At 46.9% G+C, this 20,684-nt stretch overlaps 1 protein-coding gene across 6 annotated transcripts in view; it reads right to left on the bottom strand.

Annotated features, from left to right (window-relative positions):
- The window catches only part of PTPRE (protein tyrosine phosphatase receptor type E), an 81,787-nt gene that overhangs the window by 20,902 nt on the left and 40,201 nt on the right, over positions 1-20,684 (bottom strand). For 4 of the 6 annotated variants that reach the window (XM_085064603.1, XM_085064600.1, XM_085064601.1 and 1 more), the window contains exons 2-4: positions 7,998-8,107; positions 1,473-1,575; positions 856-929 (exon numbers count right to left, since the gene is read on the bottom strand). In XM_085064603.1, coding sequence (XP_084920729.1) covers positions 856-929; positions 1,473-1,575; positions 7,998-8,100 — 280 coding nt within the window. In that variant the 5' untranslated portion in view covers positions 8,101-8,107. Of the gene's footprint in view, positions 1-855; positions 930-1,008; positions 1,097-1,472; positions 1,576-7,997; positions 8,108-18,632; positions 18,771-20,684 lie in introns of those variants that run through there. The other 2 variants (XM_085064599.1, XM_085064602.1) reach the window with 2 other exon arrangements.

Raw genomic sequence — 20,684 nt, forward strand, 5'->3', positions numbered from 1 at the left:
ACTTTCCCTCTGCCTGCCACCCTCTTGAACTCCCTCATCACTCTGCACACAGCCAAGTGCAACTGGCACAAACCACAGACTGATTTAATTTATCCTTTTCTCCTGGCTGTGGCTGACACAACTTGCAGAGCCCCTGCAGCTCGGGGGGGTTTGAGTTGAGCCCCACAGAGCAGCCAGCCCAGGAGGAAACAAACCCAGCACCAGTGGGAAGAAACACTTTGAACTCCTCAGAGGGTTTTATTTTATTTCTGTGCCTCTGGTGTCAAACTGCCCCATCTCAGCCCCTGCTGCACGTTCAGAAACCACTCTGTGTATTCATAAAGAGTTCAGGCCTTTTCCCCCCATTTTCAGAAGAAATACTGCAATTCTTTCCCTACAAAGATCACAGTGTCAGCAACTTGGATCTCTGCTGGCATCCTGATCAAACATCTCCAAAGAGCCCAGGACAGTTTTACACAGAAACATTTGCTGTATCACAACATAAAGGGAAACTTCTTTAAAACCAGAAAGCGAAAGTTAAGGTTTTATATAGACTGCTTTAATATGGATTTGCAAACACTTTAGTATGGATTCCTAAATATGGATCTCTGTTCCAAGGCCAGCTTGGATGGGACAACCAAGTGCTGGAAGGTGTCCCTGCCCAGGGCATGAGGGTTGGAACTGGATGAGCTTTAAGGTCCTTTCCAACCCAAACCGTTTGTGACTTTTAAAACTTTTTAAAACTATTTTCTCTTTAACATCAAGCCCGCCACTTTTATTTCTAAATAAAAGCAAACACGAGTGAGTAATTCTGAATTAAGAGACCTGAATTAAAGACAAACAGACCTGGCAATCTGAAAGCAAACCTCTCCATACCTTGCTCTTCCAAGATCCCGTTTGGCATCTTTTTATCACCGGAGGTCACCACAGCTTTCCTGTGTCTCCTGAACCTGCAACAGAAACCCCGTATCAACCTGGCAGCTCTGGGGAGAGCAATCCACCATTTCCCCCCAACCCTATTTAACCAACCATGTAATCCTAGAGAAACTCTTTCTGTTCATGCTGGCAGCGAGAGCAGGGCTGGCACAGCCCGGCTGTGGCTCTGCTTCCCTTCTGCTTCCGTGGGAGGTCACAAGGGATGGGCTGAGCCTCCCCAGAAACACCCACCTGAAAAAATACCCCACACAAGGGACGGGGCTGAGCCTCCCCAAAAAACACCCACCTGAAAAAATACCCCACACAAGGGACGGGGCTGAGCCTCCCCAGCACCAAAAAAACCCCACACAAACCACCCCCCAAAACACCCACCAAAAAAACCAAACACCCACCTGAAAAAATACCCCACACAAGGGACAGGGCTGAGCCTCCCCAAAAAAATACCCCCCTGAAAAAAACACCCCACACAAGGGACAGGCTGAGCCACCCCAAAAAACACCCACCTGAAAAAATACCCCACACAAGGAACAGGCTGAGCCACCCCAAAAAACACCCACCTGAAAAAATACCCCGCCAGCACCACGAAGATGATCACCACCAGCACCAGGATCAGCAGCGAGGTCAGCAGCTCCTTGTGCAGGTTGTTCTCCTCGGTGGAGTCTGGGGATGGAAGGCAGGGAATGGGGAATGTTGGATTTCTTGATCCGGCAAAGAAACTCTGCTGGGTGCAATGAAAATTCTACCTCTGCTCACCAAAAGCATCAGAATTACTTGACACAGGCAAAGCTCAAATTGAAACTTCGATTTTTTATTTTACTTTTCTGGTTTTTCCTCCCTTTCAAAAGCATAACCATAAAAGCATCAAAATTACTTGACACAGGCAAAGCTCAAATTGAAACTTCAATTTTTAATTTTATTTTTCTGGTTTTTCCTCCCTTCCAAAAGCACAACCATAAAAGCATCAAAATTACTGGACACGGGCAAAGCTCAAATTGAAACTTCAATTTATTTTTCTGGTTTTTCCCTCCTTTCGAAAGCATAACCAAACTACTGCTGCAGAGAAAATCAAGTGGGGTTTTTTTTGGAATGGCTGGTTAAGCAAACAATTCAGAGGAAGCTGAAATGGGTATTAAGCTGAATTAGAAGCCCATGAAAAGGTTTGCTGCAGTGCCCTTTTGCACATCAGCTGCTTCTCACCCAGACAGAAACCACCCAAAAATGCCACCTTTCACAGAGGTTTGATTCACTTATATTCTATATAAATATAAAGACAAGCGGGAATAATGACATTTTTCTCAGAATGGAGATTAAAGAACATTTTTGCTCTATCTGGTACAATCCCTGAGTCTCACCCTTCTGCTCACAGTGCTTCATGGATGTGTCTCTTTACCTTTCACTTTCATTATGCTGCTGCAACCTTTTAGTTCTACTGAATAATTCAATATAGAACAGCTTAAAATCATTAAAAACCCAACATGTTTTATTTAAGGAAGCCAAACTCCCAGCCTGAACCTCCAGCAAGCAAAACACAACCCTACAACCACTCTTCCAAAATTAGGGCAATTTCTGTTGCTGCTTATATTTCAGATTTTTTTTACATTTTAAACTACATTTACACACTTCTAATGAGGTTTTTTACCTTCCTCCAGTGGTCTGTGAGAGCTGACAGATGGAAGGGTTAGATGGGATGTTGGGAAGGAATTTTTGGCTGGGAGGGTGAGGAGAGGCTGGGATGGAATTCCCAGAGCAGCTGTGGTGCCCCTGGATCCGTGGAAGATCCAAGGCCAGGCTGGACATTGGGGCTTGGAGCAGCCTGGGACAGTGAAGGTGTCCCTGCCATGGCAGGGTGGCACTGGATGGGATTTAAGGTCCTTTCCAACCCAAACCATTCTGGGATTCAATAAAATATTTCAGAGTAGATAACACCTGCAATAATTCCAAGAGGAGTCATATGGATCAACCAACTACCCAGAACTGATGGCTGCAAAACCATTTGGTTTTTGGGAGCAGCTGGGAGCTCTCTGGGTGCTCAACCAGCCTGTGATGACACAGGAAAAAAACCCTTTACAAGCTCAGGTGAGCTCAGGACATGCAGGGCAAAAAGGCATCGTAAGTCAACATCACAACCCAAAGACAGGGAAAGCAATAAAATGCATGAGAGATGACATTTAAGTGGTGTATAAAGATAAAAGTGACAGGCATGACAAAATTGTAATCAGAAGCCACGGCTTGGCAGGGTTTCAGGAAATCACTCTGGCAAGGAGTGTCTGGATGCAGATGAATCACCACCCAACACTTGCCGTGTGCTGTTTTGCAACTCCGTCTGGAGCCCGAGGGCTGACAGGGAAACAAACACCAAAAATCCCTATTTTTGTCCCTCACAGACAACATGGAGCCGCTTCAGCCCACTTTTGGAGCTCAGAAATGTCAGCCTGAGGATCTCAGAGTCCTGCAGGATTTGGTTCTCGCTGGCTCTGTGACAAGAGCCATGGCATGAGGGGAGGAGAACAACAAGGCTGCATCACAAGGGAATAAAAACTTCCCTCAGACAATCCCGCAAGAACAAGAATCCCCCATCTCTTCCTTTCCCAGAACTGCTGCACCATTGCTGGGGTGTCTTTGGAGAAGTGATTCCCAGACAAGCACTGAAAGCTCAGTCCAAGCCAGAAGAAGTTGAACCTTCTGCTGAACTACAGTCCTCATCTCTTCAGTCAAGGGCTGATACAATTCTCTGCCCCAAGATCTCACCTCTCCTCCTAACCATTTCACAAGGAAATTAGGGCAAAATCCACAAAAAGTCCCTTTTTCTTTGTACCTGAGCACATCTGTTCCCAAATCCTTGCTTTCCAGTGGCTTCACCCTTGCAGAGCTGTGAGTGAGGCACAGTTTGGTTTCATTTATTACCTGTATTTTGCTTTGATATTACCAAATTTATAAATGTAGCCCCAAATTTGCATGAGAAGGTTAAAACTGAGCTAATTGCAGACTCAGAGGATCAGACATCTTTGGCCAACACAGCTGTCCTCCAGACCAAGGAGGGTTTTAAGGGGACACTGAAACAAAGACCTCAAATAATTCTTTAATCACTGCTGCTTCAAAAATTGATGACTGAGACATGGGAGTAAATATTTATGCACAGGTCTGATGTTCTTTTCAAAAAACAGAGATATCACAACAGGAGCTATGACAAAACCCACACTCAGGCTATTTTTGGAAGAGAAAACCCCAACCCTGCCATGCCTTGGCTGCAGGAAGGAAGCAGCTGATGGGCAGCTGATAACCAGGAGATTTGTTTGTTTGGTTCATGTGAAGCACAAACCCCAAATCAGAGAAAAATATTAAAGGAAGGGCACAGGAAAAAAGGCAGGTAGGGGAGGGAAAGCAGCACCCACAGGCAGCAGCCAACAGGAGGCAAAGAGCAGAAACTGCAAGTTTAACATCTCAGAGCTGAATCCCTATCAGCACAGCCCAGCTGGCACTGCAGTCACAGAATCCCTGAGCAGTCTGGGCTGGAGGGACCTTTAAATGTCACCCAGTCCAACCCCCCATCCGAAACCACCCGTTTGGTGAAGTTCTGCTTTTCAAACTCATTCTTGGAATGGAGTACCTACCAGCAGAGCATCCCTCTGGCATTTAAATACCAAGCAGAGTGAGCCAGGCTCCTTCTTCCTAACTCCATTTTCTGACACTGCCTCGTTTTTTCCATGAAACAACCACGAGTCTGGCAAGGAAGTCCCACCTCTGGCTGGTACAGAATCCCAAAATAGTTTGGGATGGAAGGGACCTTAAAGCTCACCCAGTGCCACCCCAGCCACGGCAGGGACACCTTCCACTGTCCCAGGCTGCTCCAAACCCCAATGTCCAGCCTGGCCTTGGACACTGCCAGGGATCCAGGGGCACCACAGCTTCTCTGGGAATCCCATCCCAGGGCCTCCCCAACCTCCCAGCCAAAATTTCCTTCCCAATATCCAATATAAATCTACCCATTTCCAGCTCAAAGCCATTCCCTGTGTCCTGTCCCTCCATCCCTTGTCCCCAGTCCCTCTGCAGCTCTCCTGGAGCTCCTTGAGGCTCTGAAGGTCACCCCAAAGCTTCTCTTGCCCAAGCTGAACATCTGAGCTGCTCCATTCCATTAAACATTTAGTTCCTCCTCACCAGCTCCAGGTCTTTGCTGTGCCCAGACCCCAGAGCTGCACACTGCCCTGGCTGGGGTCTCTCCAGGGTGGGGCAGAGAGAGGAATAATCTTATTTTTAGACTCCCACTGACTTGTTGGAAGTTCAACCAGCACTAAGCAGAACTCCCAAAGCTGCTCCATTTCCTGCTTTTCAACCTGCAGCTCCTCTGATAAATCCCTTCCCTCTGAAAGTTCCAGCATCAGTGGTGGAAAGGAATTGTAAGGATTGAGAAGTACAAACCCCATGAACACTCATGGAGTAAATATCAGTGGAATGTAAACATTGGGAAAGGGATTTAAAGGTTTACAACTGCAACTCCCAGGCTGCTTTCACATTTCAGCCACTCAACAAGTAAAACTACAAGAGGAAGTAAAACAATCCAGGCTATGATTAATGCTGGAGAATTTACAAATATTTGAATTAGCAGAAGTTATGGGAATGTCATGGACAATATCATGAATAAACAGCCTGTAACAAGTATCTGAGAGCATTAAGTTGTAGCTACTGGAAATATACATTTATTTATGCAAATCCTAATAAATATTGGCTTGGAAGGCAAAACTAGATGGTTCCTTCCAACTCAAACCACTCTGTGGTTTGATGGTTTAGATTTATTTAATACAGCTGAGTATTTTGAGTAAACCTCAGGGCAACTTCCCAGTAAATGGCAGTGCAGTAAACCCCAGAATATTCTCATTTTCTGAAAGGGAAATTTCAAGGTAGCAATTTCATGGCAGCAATTTCATGGTGCTCTTGTAGGAAGTAAAATGGCAGCAGTGCTAAAAATCAACCAGACAAGGTAACCACGTTTTAAATAAGAATAAAGCTGACATTGTAATTCAGCAAATCTTTGAAAAAATCAAGTCAGCTCAAATAATGACATGAAATCCTTTATACTTATTCCTTGCAGAATCAAAAGCATCTTATCTTTTGGGATCACTCATCAAATTAGCATGCAAAAGGAAAGCTGGATTTTTTTTTTTTTTAGGATCTTTTAGTTCTTTCCATAGTCTGTTATATGGAGGTTTTTTTAATGCTTCAATCAAAAATCTTTATTTTTGTATTTAAAAATACCGTGTTAGTTCAAAGGCTATCAAATTTATTAGATAATCCTATTATCCTGGAACTCTTTCTGCAGCAGTGTATTTTCAGGGTGCACCTCCTTGTCTGTCACACAGAACTCTTCCTCACTGCAAAGTCAGGAAGGTTTTGATACTCAGGAAAAACAGTTTAGTCACACCAATCATTTCTGAATCATATCGCTGAAATTAAGATTTAATTAAAATAGGGATGATCAGATTACTCTTATCCATATTATCATACTTAAATTCAACACAATTTCGAATTAAGCTCTGAAGATGAACAGCACTGATGGCAAAACTCCCTTTTACAACTCACATTATTAAAATTCTGGGAAGTGACAAAACCAACAAGTCACTTCCCCTTCTCAATTCCCATATTTTTCCACATTCAGACCAATACTAGGAACTTGTTTTTCTGCTGCTCCAGGTGCCACACAAGAAGCAGAGCCCAACAACCTTCAGCAAACCAATTAATTAGCAAATTTACACTTGGCTAAAGCTTCATTTCTATTAATAATCTGGTTCCTCGGAGAGCACTGAGCACAGCCACACTCGGGTTGGCACGGCTGATGGTGAAGCTCTTCCTCCCCAACCTCCACTTCCCCTCTGAGCTCTGTGAGCCCAGAGGAGCTGCAGCCACCCTGCCCTGGCCTGGTGGAGAAGGGAAATGCCTCACACCCAAATTAGCATCCCATCTCTGGGTGGGAAACACCCTCAGAGATGATTCTGTCCCACCCCAGCCATGGCAGGGACATTTCCACTGTCCCAGGCTGCTCCAAGCCCCAATGTCCAGCCTGGCCTTGGACACTGCCAGGGATCCAGGGGCACCACAGCTTCTCTGGGCACCCTGTGCTCCCCACCCTCGATTTCACCCCAGTATTCCATCTAAATCTTCCCTCTTTCCATTTGAATTACCACAGCCAAGAACCAGAACAACCCAAAGGGCCACGAGCCAAGCCTGGCACTGGATTCCTGCCTGGCTCTCTTCTGCAGGGCTGTAAAGTTCCCAGGCAGATTAAAAGCAAATAAAGCACAAAATCAGCCTTCCATAAAACACTGGGTGTCAACAGCAGTCCCTGAATGCTTATCAGGACCTCATCACACTGTTTATATGGGACAGCAGCAGCTTTATCTCCCTGCTTTGGGCTGGAAGGACCTCAGAGATTATCCCAATCCACCCCTGCAGGGCAGGGACATTTCCACGGTCCCAGGCTGGCCTTGGGCACTTCCTCAAAAAACCCTAATTCCCCTGAACCAGCCTCTCCCCAGGACTGTCACGTGTTGGGATGTGGTTGAGGCAGGTTTGAAGAGGAAGAAATTCTGCAAACAGAACTGAGGATGAATTAAAGGTGCTGCAGTGGCCCAGTGAGGACGAGATTGTTCCGAGCTCCTGGAACAACACTCTCCTATTTTTCACCTCTCAGGACCTTCCTGCACTTCACCCCTCCTTGCATCTTGCCATGAGAAAACACAGGACTCTTGTAAAGGTTCCTCATGGCGTTTAAATACATCATCCTGTTGTCTAATGAAATTTTTCCTCATATGATCTGTGTCCACATCCCATCAATCCCCAGTGCCATGGAGACCTTGCAGCCCAGCAGAGCCACCCTGTGCTCCTGCAGCTCCCCAAAAGCTGTGCTGTGCTTTCCCCACCCATGGCAAAGAGAAAGTGAAACCCCAACCCCAGCCACGTGCAGCCCCAGCACAGAGAGCACCACCAGAACGGTGTCAGCGGGGTCAAAGTCCTGCAAAAACATCCCACAACCAGCAGGGAAAGCTCCCTGAAACCCCTTCCCATGCCCATCCCAAAAATCAGGTCCTTACTGGTGGCTGTGGTTGTTTTGGGCAGTTCAGTTCCATTGGGTGGCAGAGCTTGAGCTGAGAGAAAACTAACACAGAGCAGCAGCAGTGAGCAGGAATGTTCCATCCTGGACCTGAAACAAAGCAAGGCAGGAGATCAATTTCCAGGTCAAATCAATATTATGGGTTTTTTTCCTCGTGGCAGGACGAAGCTAAAAGAAAAAAAGGAGTATTTGCTGTACATTTAAATTTATTTCAACCTTGTTTGATACCGTTGCCTTCTCGCTGAGTTTGGATGCAGAAGGAAAATGCCACTTGTGCACACTGAGAATTCACTGAGGGTGTTTTAAAGCCCAGAACAGAATGGAAACACTGCTCCAAGACAACAGCAGAAACCAGGGCAAAAATGCTCCATCCATAAAAAAAGGGCATCTGAGGACACTGAGGAAATGAGCCTGGCAGTCATCCCCAGATAATAAAAATCCTAATAAAGGTGAAATGTTTTTACCACCAAGCAGACCAGCAATACCAGAAAGTTTCAAGTGCCTTTAAAACACACTTTTCAGAGTTTCCTAATCCCACCTGATTCCTTTATCCACAGATAAAGCTCTCCATGGATGAATTCCTTGGGGGAAGGTGTGCCACAGCTGAGTCTGCTCTCCAAACACAGAATTTTGGGGTTTGTGAGACCAGAAAATCATTTCCAATGTGAAGGAAGTTCCAGGAAAGGTGGGATGAGAATGTGCTGTCCTTAATTCAGGGAAATTCATAGATGCAGATAAATAATCAGGTCCAGAAATACTCCAATCCCTCTAAATCGAGGTGGCAAATAGCTGTTGTTCCTAATTTGTTGTGTATTTATCCACTCCCTGATGAACAGATTAATTAGGAGAGGCTGCAATCTCAGCCTTTAGCCAGTCCTGCTTGATTTAGGAATATTTTCACACAACCTTTTTACTTTCTGCCTCCCACAAATGGCAGGATTTATCCAGATGGTGGCTCTGCAGCCACTGCTAAAATGAGATATCCCTGGAAAATGACTTCCCTGGAAATGCTGCACAGCAGAGCTCCCTCTTTCAGGGCAATACATTGAATTTTACAGCACAATTTCCACAGGGTATTACACAGTCCTGCCTACCAGCACACTGAAAAACCCAGGAACTCGGCAGTCATTAGAATAACCATTAGAAAATCCTTCCTTTCCATGTAAAGTGGGATAATCCACCAGAAATAATCCCTGGGTAAGCTCAAAAATTGAAAAATCTCCCTGAACAACAACTTTCACACCACCTTTCCGCCACTCTCACAGCTGTTAACTCAGAAGGGAAATATTCCCAGTTATTCCCAGCCTCTCCAAAGCCTTGTCCTACACCCAGGGGTAAATTCAAACTCAGCACACACCTGGTGGATAAATAGTTTGGAAGCTCAGTGATTTTTTTTTCTCTAATATAAAAACAATATTTTATTTCTCTAATATAAAACCAAGAATAAAACAGTATTACTAGCACCAAACTTTATTTTCCTAATTCTTTCCCCAGTCCAGCTTCCTACTAATTCACTCCCTCAATTCCTCCTCCTACTATTTATAATTTAAGCAGAACTAAATGTCTTACTATCTAATCCCATTCTTGGGATTTTGCAATCCCATTCTTCCCCCAATCCCATTGTTGGGATTAGATGATGAATTGTGTTTAATGCCTCCCTGCAAACTGCTCCTGCATCATATTCAGCGTTACATAAACGTCCCAAATTAACAATTTATAATTACAGTGTATTTATAATTACAAAGCTCGGGACACGCAGCAGCACTTAATGGGAACTGCAGGGAAGGGAAAGGAAGGAGGAGGATTTGGAAATGTGGAATAAAGGCAGAATAAAAGTGGAATTAACAGGGGAGAGGTGCTGAATGCTGAGACACTTCCCACCCTCAGCAAAGGCTGCTGAAATCCGCTGGAATTTTGGGTAATCAATTCTGCCAGGGGCTGATTTTCCAAGGCAGCGTTGAGTTCACTCTCTCATCCTTCAAATACATCCAGCTCCTTAAAAAAAAACAACCCCACAGAATAATTGAAGCTGCTGGAAGGTTTCCAGGAGAGCAGAAAGCGAAAGGAACATCAGTGCTTCTCTCCAAATCCCTGTCAGGAGGGTTTTCCAGATGCCAATTCCCTGCCAGCCCCCTGGAATCTGTTCCCTGGGATGAGATAAAGTGAGGCTGAACACACTGGGATGTCCCACAGTTTATCAGAAATAAACACAGAGACGACGATTGTGCAAATTCTGGGATCTCATTTCTGCCCAGAGCCTTTTGTGTTTCCACTTCCTAAAGAGAGGAGCAGGAAAACTGCAGGGAAATGCAGGAAAACTGCAGGGAAATGCAGGAAAACTGCAGGGAAATGCAGGAAAACTGCAGGGAAATGCAGGAAAACTGCAGGGAAATGCAGGGAAACTGCAGGGAAATGCAGGGAAACTGCAGGGAAATGCAGGGAAACTGCAGGGAAATGCAGGGAAACTGCAGGGAAATGCAGGGAAACTGCAGGGAAATGCAGGAAAGCTGCAGGGAAATGCAGGAAAACTGCAGGGAAATGCAGGAAAGCTGCAGGGAAATGCAGGAAAACTGCAGGGAAATGCAGGAAAGCTGCAAGAAAATGCAGGAGCTGCAGCACAGGTAGATGCAAAGCACTGGGCTCAGCACTAAATAAAGCAAGGAGAAAATCATGGAATTGTTGAGGTTCCAATGATTTGGAATCAAAATAATTGTTGAGGTCATTTAAGATCATTAAATCCAAATAATTCCCAGCACTGCCAAGGCCACCACTGCCCCATGTCCCCAAGTGCCACATCCACAACCCCCTCCAGGGATGGGGACTCCACCTGGGCAGCCTGTTCAACCATTTCCATGAAAAAAACTCTCCCTAATTTCCAATTTAAACCTCCCTGGCACAACTTGAGGCCATTTCCTCTCACCCTGTCCCTTCTTGTCACACTGGGGAGCAAGAAGGTGGGAAGCACTGGGGAGGTGACCAAGCTGCAATCCCATAAAAACACCGTGAACTTTATATTTCCATTTATTGCCTTCACTCACAGGCCTGCAATAATGTAATTTTTTGAACCAAAACCTCACTGCTGCAGGCACAGCAGCATTTCCCACATTTTCCCTTCTCACAAAGGCGCAGTGTCATGATACAGCCTGGTAAAACAAGGAGGAAAAAATAGCAACAACTCTCCTGAGAGAACAGCAGGGCTGAACGAGGAAGGACAAGCACGTGCTCCAAAAGCAGCCTCTTGTTGATAAAAGTGGAAAGGAAAAGATCCAGGGAGAGACAAACTGCTCTTATTACACATCTCTGCTGTAGGGCAGCTGCTGGAGAAAGAGATGGGAACTGCCTTTAGAAGCACACAGGGATACAGTGCATTATTGACTTACATCCTACTGCATCCTGACTTTATTCCCTGGATATGCACAGGGTGGCCTCTGCTCCCAGGGAAATAGCAAAGGGACAACAGGAATGGCCTCAAGCTGTGCCAGGGAGGCTCAGGTTGGACATCAGCAGGAATTTCTCCATGGGAAGGGTGGTCAGGCACTGGCAGGAGCTGCCCAGGGAGGTTTGGAGTTCCCATCCCTGGAGGTGTCCAAGGAATTCCTGGATGTGGCACTGAGTGCTCTGGGATGGGGACAAGGTGGGCATCAGGCACAGGCTGGACTTGATGGTCTGGGAGGGCTTTTCTAATCTCAGTGATTCCATGAGTCTATTCTGGATGGACTGATTTTTATTTTGGTAGTTTATTACTACCCCAGGACACCTTCCACTGTCCCAGGCTGCTCCAAGCCCCATCCAGCCTGGCTTTGGACACTGCCAGGGATCCAGGGACAGCCACAGCCTCTCTGTGCAAGGAGGAGAAGCACCTGGAAGCAATTCCAGAGGGATCAGCTCAGGAACTGGGACACCTCTGGACAGCTTTTCCCAGGATCGCTGCTCCTCACACAACCCAAGGAGGCATCACGAGGACAGCCCAGCTCCCCAAAACGTGAATAAATGGCATTATTTCCAGGGATTAATGGATTACCACACATGGCTAATTTCTATTTCGGCCGCAGAACCGAATCCTCATCTGACCTGACAGCTCAGGAGTAAAACCTGGGCTTTGAGAAAATAGGCCAACAAAACCTCCCTGGTGCCACGTGGCTCTGCTACAGATCTGGAGTCCTTCTCCTTTTCCCAAGGATGCACCAGCTGCTTCAGAGCAGGATAAACTGATACCCATCCCTGCATCCTCCCAAAGCAGGAAAAAATCAGTGAAACACCCCAGGAAACACAGAGGAGAGTGGAGAGCCTGTTGGGATTTGTGTTTTTCTCTCAGGCGTTTGAATGCTGGAGCTCAGGTCATGCCCCAGACTGTCAGAGCTACAAAAGTCACATTTGCAAGGATAAGCACCATCAGTTCAGAAAACAGAATTAAAAATGAGAGACGTGAAAGTATCATCACTGTAGGCTGACAGAGCCATTGGCCACACCAAGAGCAAGCATCTACCCCAGAAGTTTGATAGATAATAATAAAAAAAAAAACAAGAGAAATCCCAAAAAGGGAACGAGAGGACACAGCCACCCTCTCCCCTTGCTCTGCCTCTTCTTTTGCTCTTCCTGCTTTACACCCATGAACCCCAACACACTGCTGGTCCCTGGAAAGACTCCCAGAGAAGCTGTGGTGCCCCTGGATCCCTGGCAGTGTCCAAGGCCAGGCTGGATGGGGCTTGGAGCAGCCTGGGACAGCAGAAGGTGTCCCTGCCATGGCACTGGATGGGTTTAAGGTCCCTTCCACCCCAAACCATTGTGGGATTCCATGGAGGAATCCCAAGCCCCAGTGCCTGTTTCTCCCCTACCTGGAGCAGGTGAGTTGCCACAGCAGCTCCTTCCTGGCTGCAATCCCAGGAGCTGCTCTCACTTCCAGGGGGGTTGATTGCTGCTATTTTCTTTTTCCTCAAGCTCTGGCTCCAGGCAAGCCAGGACTGTGCTAACCCATCCCAGCCAGGTTATCCTTTAACTGGAATTGCTCTCCCCTGACCTCCTTCTTGGCTGGAGGCTTTATTATATATATATATAATAAATGGCTTTATTGCACCATTATGTCATTGGAGTAAGCAATCAATGCCGCAGAATTCCCAAGAAAACTGTCCTGCTGAATTGCTTGTTTACAAAATAACTGGGAAGAGAAGTGCTCCTCCCTTTTCCAAACCAACAGGGGAGACTTGCATCAAGATGGAAACATGGAATCCCAGGATGGTTTGGGTTGGAAGGGACCTGAAAGCTCATCCCATCCCACCCTGGACACCTTCCACTGTCCCAGGCTGCTCAGAATTCCTCAGAGTAACAATTCCAGAAGATCACATTAAACCCCAAATCCAATTCCCTGAAGTCTGGTCAAGTCCCATGTTTTGCTCTGCTTTAACATTCAGGAGCTTTAAAAAACCCACACATTGCGTTTTCCTTTTCTTTCATTTGAATCCTAATTCTTCCTCAGAGCCTCAGGATGTCCTAAACTCCAGAGGAAAAAAAGGAAATGGAGTTGAGATATTTGTGGAGATATTTGTGGAGATGTTCAGAACAGCCCAGCAAGAAACTCAGGAAAGGACCTCTCCACTTGGGAAATATTCCTCAAAATTCAGCCACATGATAGATTAGAAAACACTCTGTGATGAACATTAAATGTCACCATAAACCCCATGATTTTTTAATGGGGTTACTGTACATATAAAATACATAAATATATATATACTGGGTTCACTCCTGGGGTTACTGTACATCTAAAAACCAGGCAAGCTTTGTTTCCAACCCCTGCAGAAATAACAAGGGAATTTAAGGGATAAGTATACTTAATTGGATAATAATCTATAATTTAAATGCCCACAAAATTATAACTGACTGTAAAAACTCCTCATATATTCCATACAAATACCCTCAGTAAAGATCATTTAAAAGAGATGGCAATAATTTGATTAAAAAATTACAAATCAGAATAATCATTTACACGTAAGAGACCGAGCGAGGCAAAGCACCAATTAACTGAATAAAATCAATTTCCATTTGGAATAATCAAGCTTGATAGACTGTCTTACTCATTCAGTCACTCTGTGTCTAATTCAGGTGGACAAATTATTATATTTGCTTTGATTTCTGCGGAAGAGGAGGTCAGCACTCGTGGCAAATCCAGTATTTGCTTCTAAAAAATGATATTTAAAGAGAAACACCTGAATACAGACACAAATTACCACCTTTGTGACACTCATTTTTCAATTCCACCCAGTTCAGCTGGTTCTGCGTGTCTTTCCCAGCACTCCAAACCCAGCCTATCATGGAGAACACGAATTCCAATCCATTTCAATTAGCAAGGCTGGGATCTCCTGGGAACACAAATCACAGCTTGTCGGCAGCAGATGCAGCACTGCACTCCCAGGGCTGCTGCAGCCACAGTGAAGTGACAGTGGTGACACCGGGGGTGACATGCCACCCTCACCGAGGGACATTTCCCACTTGAAGAATGGAGGGGCAATTTTCCAGTCAATGGGGTTTTACAGATGCAGCCAGGACTGGATGGGATGGGCCAGAGGAATGGGTTGGAGCTTAAAAGGTTCTTTCCAACCCCAATTATTCGGTGAACACCAGGAGGCAGCAGCACTGAGTGTGACCAGCATCCTTTTTCTTCTGTTTCCTTAGCACTACTGCTCCTCGGGATTACTCAAAGCAGGTGTGTAGATATTCTGTGGGATAAACTGAATTAAAACCACTATTGGCTGAGATGTTTTTAAAACAAGGAGCATAATGAACTCTGCAGCCTTAGTTTGGGAAAAATCTACATTGCCTGCCCATGTTTGCACTTATGGGTTATCTGCAGCCCTACAGTTGGGGAAATAAAGGAAAAAAAATGAGAGATTTCCATGCTGGAGTGGCTCTGAATGCAGCAATGCAAAGGCTGGGAAGATACTGGGATGTCACATCTAAAACTACACAGGTCAGACTGGGAATATTCAAAAAACTCAATCAAAAATCATGGAGACTTCCAGGTTGGAAAAGCTCTCTGAGATCAAGTCCAACCATCTCCAGCACTGCCAAGGCCACCATTGCCCCTTGTCCCCAAGGGCCACAAGGTCCCCTGAGCCTCCTTTGCTCCAGGCTGAGCTCCTTTCCAGCTCCCTCAGGAGTTCTCCAGACCTTCCCAGCTCCATTCCCTTCCCTGGACACCTCCAGCCCCTCAATGTCCCTTTTGTCCTGAGTGGCCCAACACTTCCTCCAGAATTCCAGTGTGACCTTCCTCCAGAATTCCAGTGTGACCTCCTCCGTGTCCAGCACAAGGTGACACAGCAGGAAAAAAGCACACAAAAAAAAAAAAAGAGAACAACTACAACTTCAGAGAGAAAGAGATGAAAAATACCTTCAGACGCAAAGCTCTATTTCCACGCTGCAATAAAAGAGGTCAGGATGACTAATGCTTTCTCTCACAGATGGACATTTACCCTCCGACACTTTTTAAAGAACTCTTTAGCCGTTTTTTTCACTTTCCTGACCAGCTTTTGCAGGAAACATCCTGCAAAACTCGGCAAGGGCATTTCTGAAGTGATCACACAGTTCTGAAGTCAACACAGTGAGGACACTGTGTCACTATTTCTTACCCTATAGAAAATTGTATAGAAAATAGTTTAAATATTCCAAAAAAATGTAAACAAAATCCTGTATCTCCTTCTGTTATAAAAAACAACCCCAAGCACAAAAAGTAGGTTAATTTAAAGTCCCCAACCACATATGTTTTAAAGATTCATCCGTGTTGTGTCATGAACTGAGGCTTTAATCATTAAGGAGGAAGATAAAATAACTCCTACCTAAAGCTCAGTGTAAAGTCCCATGATTTCAGCGTAATTAATTAAATGAGTCATGTTTTATTTAGGTGCTTACACAAGTGCAAGAGGATTAATTCTAAATAAAACCAATACAGCTGTAAAATGCTCATTGGTAAAAGGTCCTTGACAAGTCCCCAGGGCCAATCCCTCACCACAGGCTGCACTTATCCCAAACTGCTCATCCCAATTTCCAGCTCTTCAGCATCCCAGAATGGTTTGGGATGGAAAGGACCTTAAATCCCATGGGCTGACCTCTGCCCCCCAACACACCTCCTGCCCCTCACAACCTCCCAAAGCCAGGGGTGGCTCAGATCAGAATTCCAGAGGCTACCCCAGTTTGGAGACAGCCAGCTCCATGGGAAAGCCAAGCTGTCCTTCCCTCATCCCAGCCCCATTCCCACCCCTGCACCCACAGTGGCTCTGGCAGCTCTGTGCCCATTCCCTGCTCATCCCAGGCAGGGCAGGAGCTTTTCCATCATCTCTGCTGAGGAGGAGAGCAAATCCACCCCTTTTCCATCTGTTCTTCACCCACCTTCGGTGCTCCAAGCAGAGCCCTGCAGGAACATTCCCTATGGGGACACAGCAGCCCAACCATGCTCAGCCATCTCCTGAAGATCTGCACAGGAGCACAACAGCAGCAGCTCCACAACCCAGAAGTCTCTCAAAAACCACAAAATTCGTGAGAAGCTGGTTCTTCTCTTTTCAGCCCCAGAGAGAATTTCCTTGGTGGCTTTATTGCAGTGCCCAGTGGTGTCTCAGGAGCAAACTGCAGCTCAGAGGGGACAGCTCCTCACTGCAGGGACAGCCTTGCCCTGAACTGCCAGCTCTGAGCCCAAACCCCACTGCACAGCAGGACAGCAAATCCTGCAGCTGGATGCCACCATCCCTCCACCTGCTGCCATTCCAGTGCCACCCCGTGCCACCATCCCTCCAACCTCACCCTGTCCCTGTCCCTGCTTGGTGTCACACACCAGCTGCCTGCAGGTGACACCACACACAGGGGCCATTCCCAGCCAGCTGAAAGCACAAAACCTGCTGCTCAGGTATTCCCAGAGCTCCAGGATGTTTCCTGAGCTCCAGGAGGAGCTGAATTAGCTGCCTGCAGGATTTAAATCCCCACATTTCCGCAGGTTCGTGCAATCAATCCCCCGAGGTGAATCTCTTGCGCGGCATTTTTTCAGCAAGGACTGACTATTCTCAGTTTGTGGGGTTTTTTTTTTTACTTCTGCTGTGCAGTTTGGCTTGGACTTACTCCCTTTTTTTCAGGCCTCTTTCACCATTTCCTCCTCGCTGACACGCGGGGTTGCGGCAGCAGCGGGTCTGCAATGCAGGGCTGAGCGCCTGCAATTAACAACGCGCTCCCAATTAGCCAAACAGCTCGGGGAGAGCAAGTGCCACCTCCTGCAGGAGCTGCTGAAGTGGGAAAGAGTTAACAGGAGGTTTCATTAGCGCTATCAGGAGGCAGCCACGCAGTTTTATATATAGCAAAGCTTCTGATGAGCGAGGAGCCAGCCCTGGCCCCCCTTCCCCAGCAGCACTGGAGGAACATCTGACTAAGCCCAGCTCTTGGAGCCTTTCAAAGAGGAGCCAATCTGTTCCAAAAGTGTGGCAGAAAAGGCCTCGGCTGGTTTTGGGCTCAGGAGGTTTATAAATTGCCTGGGCTCTCACTGGTAACCCCAGCTCAGGCTGCCAATCCTCACCCTGAATCGCTGGGAATTCGAGATCAGAGCAAAAGCCTAAAAGACACTTGAAAGTTTGGAGAGAGAGGGAACGACGTGCAGATAATGAGTACAGAGCCTGAAAGGGAGCAAATGTGCAGAGCTGCTGCTGTGGTCAGTGACAGGGACAGCGGGGACACAGCAGGGTGGCAGTGCTGAGTCAGCAGCAGCCCCTGGCTGCTGTCACTGTCCCCAAGGGACGAGGAAGTGGTTGTGACCACAGGGCTGTGGTGGCAGCTGTGACACCAACCGCGGCTGCCACCTCCGTGCTGCTGTCACTGTCACCGTCCCCAGGGCAGGCACAGCCCCAACCCCACGGGGAGGATCAAGCCATGACAGAGTGAGCTAAGATAAAGGCATTGATATGGGGAAAATGAAGGAAAAACCACTGGATTCCTTTCTAAGCACTTGCTGTCTGCTATCAGAGCTATGCCACAGCTATTTCACACTCCTGTTCCACATCCAACTATGTCTATCCATTGTCCATCCAGTGTGGCCTCATTTTAGTTAAGAAGGGTCTCTGCAGCTCAATTTTGAATTATTTACAATTTCACCTGCAAGCTCAGCAAAGGACTGAGTTCATCAACACAAAAAAACGGAGAAGGAAAAGAGGCTCATCAGACTAATCAGGACACTAATCAAATAATTCAACATTGGCCAACAACAAAGCTCCAGGACTTCCTTAGAAAATCTTAGAGGAACAAACTTTTCGATAAAAAACCACTTTGACTGGTTTTAATGTCTCATTAATATATTTTATAGTACTAAGCAACTGCCCATACCCCAAATGAATTACATCTTACTTAACAGGGATGGAGAACCTTTCAAGGCAAAGCAAAAATCTGCAGTTCCACTTTCCCAAGTTTCCAGCACCCCCTTCTCCCACCAGGCCTGTGACTGAAGTCACAAATTAGGGTCACCGTTTCCCCTGCATTGTCAGCAAATCAATCCAGGCTGCTTTTCAAGCAGGGCTCACACATAAATTAGGCCTTCTGCCATTGATTCGCACGAGAAACCCTTGAGCAGTGGAGTGAAACACCAATAAAATCTTACAATTAACTTGAGAAGTTGCCTTTGGTTCCGTCCCAGCGGCCCTTCAGCTCCTCAGCTGCAGAAAACGTTGTCCTCACACAGATGCTGCCTTGTAATGGCTCAGGATGAGTGCTTAAAATTGCTTCTTGAACACAAAAACTAATTACAGCCGAGGGGAAATACTCACAGAAGAGTTTTGTGCTGCATCACAGCCAGATGAAACGTTGTGTTTCAGCAGCAGTTTCATTGTGGAGGGGAGAAGGGAAAAAGCAGAAGTGTGCCCTGACTGACTCTGCAGAGCCAGAAAAGGAGAACCCACAGCTGGATGTGTGAGAATTCACTCCTCACATCGAGAGGTGCAACACAGGAAGGAAGGAAGGAAGGCAGGAAGGCAGCAGGGCTGTGGCTCTGAGTTCTCAGCACAGCAGGTTGGAAACCTTACAGGTGTGTCTGCAGTCTAGCACAGCTCTGCACTGCAGAAAGCCAAACCCAAGCAATGACAGGAGTGCTCAGGCTCCAGATAAATGATGGATTGAAGTGTGCATGGGGAACCCTGAGTAGGAAAAGTTCTTGCTTTTAAGCCTTCAGCTGCTTCCCAAGTGCAGCAACACGGATTTTTAGTTGTGCAGCTGGGGAAGCAGTGATGGCACCACTGTCTCAAGGTTTCCAATTCCTCTCCTCACCTCTGCAGTGGCTCAGACCCTGCTCCAGCAGCTTCCCATGGAGCTGTCAAGGCTGAAAGGGAGAAACCTTCCATGGTGAGGTGGGAGGCCCTGGTACAGAGTGCCCAGAGGAGCTGTGGCTGCCCCTCAATCCCTGGCAGTGTCCAAGGCCAGGCTGGATGGGCTTGGAGCAGACAACTTGGTGATCTCAAAGCTTTTCCCAACTTCAATGATCCCATCAGTCCAGTTCCCTGCTGATTGTGGGGCGCTGGACTGGGTGACCTTTAAAAGTCCCTTCCAAGCCATGCCCTGTTTCTGTGGATGCTCCTGCTCCCAGCACACACAGGCAGTGCCAGCAGGGCTGCAGCAGCTCCTCTGGAGCACAAAAGGTTTGCCAGCACGAGGCTTTGCACATTCTCGTTCCTTTTGTCTGCTCCGCCCAGCCTGTTCCCACTCCGCCAACACACCGCACATCACCCTGCCTGCGAGGGGGAGGAGGGAGGAAAATCACTTTTCCCTGAAATCTGAACCAGTTTAATGATCAAACTCACCAGCACAGCACAGCCCAGCCGGTGGGTGAGACAGCAAACCTGAGTGCTTCACCCACTGCAAAGGGATGGGCAGGGAGTGCAGAGCAGCAGCAGTGCCAGCAGGGCAGTGACCTCACCTGGGCTCTGTCCCTGCTCGGGCAGGTGACATCTTGTTGATATCAGACACACAGGATCTGCCCTTCCAGCTGAAATAGTGCCTTACAGACCTTATTCCTCAAGGCCTCCAGAACCCTTATTTTTGGGAGCTTTTCTTTCAGCTCACAGTATTTTCCATGACCGTGCTCAGTCTTCTTCTCAGCCCCTGCTGTGACCTCCATCCATGACCATGTGCAGCATCCCCACCCCGACCTGCCAGCCAGGCAGGAATGGCTGTCACCAAGCATTCCCCACTGCCAGGATCCCCCAAAAATCCCAGGAAATCCCTCTCTCTGGGGCTGTTTGGGTGCAGCTGCCTCAGCTGACCCAGCTGTACCCACACACCGACGAGAGCAGCAACCAGAATCTCCCCAAACACGAGAAAAGGCACTTTGGGGTTATTTTCAAAGCCAAAGCAAGAGGAGTTCTTGATGTTCAGACTAAGGCACAGATGGTGTGAGGTGAGCACAGGACCCTGCTCACTCTGTACGTCCCAGGGAGCATCAGCTTCAAAGCAGCACACACTGAAGTTTACAACAGCACAAAATCCATACTTTTTGTAGCCTTTTCCCCCTGCAGCTTCCACTTAGGAAATGTGTATTTATATATATGTGGATTTTTAGATGTGTACAATTCTCTGATTTTTTTTTTTTTACAAAGAAACACCAAAACTCCAACGAATAAAAGCTACTCCAGGACATTTATCCTCCCCAAAGTCTCCTGAG

Source organism: Lichenostomus cassidix, chromosome 6, assembly GCF_008360975.1.
Source record: "Lichenostomus cassidix isolate B80296 chromosome 6, HeHo_3.0, whole genome shotgun sequence".
Taxonomy (NCBI): domain Eukaryota; kingdom Metazoa; phylum Chordata; class Aves; order Passeriformes; family Meliphagidae; genus Lichenostomus; species Lichenostomus cassidix.